The 1,247-nt window shown below is 35.2% G+C and overlaps 1 protein-coding gene across 1 annotated transcript; it reads right to left on the bottom strand.

Annotated features, from left to right (window-relative positions):
- LOC124418880 lies at positions 1–1,247 on the bottom strand. The gene is made up of 2 exons (XM_046946648.1): positions 274–1,247; positions 1–176 (listed from the first exon to the last, which is right to left on the bottom strand). Exons 1-2 carry the CDS (start codon positions 1,102–1,104, stop codon positions 141–143), a joined length of 867 nt encoding a protein of 288 aa, XP_046802604.1. The 5' UTR covers positions 1,105–1,247; the 3' UTR covers positions 1–140.

The raw sequence follows: 1,247 nt of genomic DNA, 5'->3' as shown, positions 1-1,247 counted from the left end.
TTCATAAAAGCTATCAAATGTTTCATTGGGCCTTTGTTTTCGATCATGAATCATTTCTCGATAATCGACATCTGTCCGAGAATCTCTATATTCCTTCCTCAATGCTAGACACAAATTTGGCCATTTTATGGAAGGTACTTTCATGTGATAGCGCCAGAACCATACACTAGCTTTACCTTCAAATAATAAACAGGCATTGTTACAAAGCAAATCGAAATCACCTTGCAAAGTTTGAGCTGTTAACGCTTCAACTCTATATATAAAGTTACTCACTGAAAGACCATTTATTCCGCCAGAAAATTTTATCTTCCAATTAGATATTATTTGCAATACCTTATCTGGACGTAGATCAAGGTTAGTTAGAGTAGATACTCCAGATAATACAGGGTTAGGTCGACCTGATGAAGAACCAGTTTCAGGGCGAGGTTGAAACGAAGTATTAGAAGCATTAGATTCAATACCAATACCTAATAGATTTCTAAAAGTTTGCTGTTCAACAGCCGGTAAAGTATGCATTTGAGGAGGTGAACGATTGTTAGTTTGCGTTGACAACGGATTACTCTGTGATGTTGTTGAACTTTGTTGAGAATTAGGTAAAACATTAATGTTTAAACCAGATATTCTTGTCTCAATGGCTGTTTCAACTAAGCTAGAAATTCGACTGCTCAATGAAGATAAAAGTTGAGCTTGTTGATCAGAAACAATAGAAGCTATCATATCCCTAAATGACTCATTAACAGAAACTGTAGGTTGATTCACTATCATTTGCTCCAAAACCGAAGAATTCAAAGTAGACGAATCAGTTCCTGTATTTTCCTCTGGTATAGTAGAATCCATAGGCTGTTGTCCCCCGCTTTGAGCAGAAGTAGATGCCATTGTCCTTGAACGAGTTGCAATAGGAGTAACAGGAGGATCATTAACTATTCTGGTATTACAAACTGGGCAAAATGGGCGGGTTTTCAAACTCAAACCTAAACAATTTCTATGAAAAGTATGACCGCAACAAGTCTGTGCTAAAGTAGATTTAGATATAATACTTTCATTGCAAGCCTTACAGACTAACTGTTTGGTAGCAGCCGTAGAGGCATTATCACTATTTCCCATTTTAAACGACAAAAAGAAAACAATGAAGAAAATAAAGAGCAATTATTGAAACGAAATTAATAATATTTAATCAGATCAAAATCTAATTTGTTGTGTACTTTTTATACAATTAACAACAATATTAGTCGTATTTCCCCTAAAAC

Source organism: Lucilia cuprina, chromosome 3, assembly GCF_022045245.1.
Source record: "Lucilia cuprina isolate Lc7/37 chromosome 3, ASM2204524v1, whole genome shotgun sequence".
NCBI lineage: Eukaryota > Metazoa > Arthropoda > Insecta > Diptera > Calliphoridae > Lucilia > Lucilia cuprina.
This window is presented reverse-complemented; position numbering and strand designations above follow the sequence as displayed.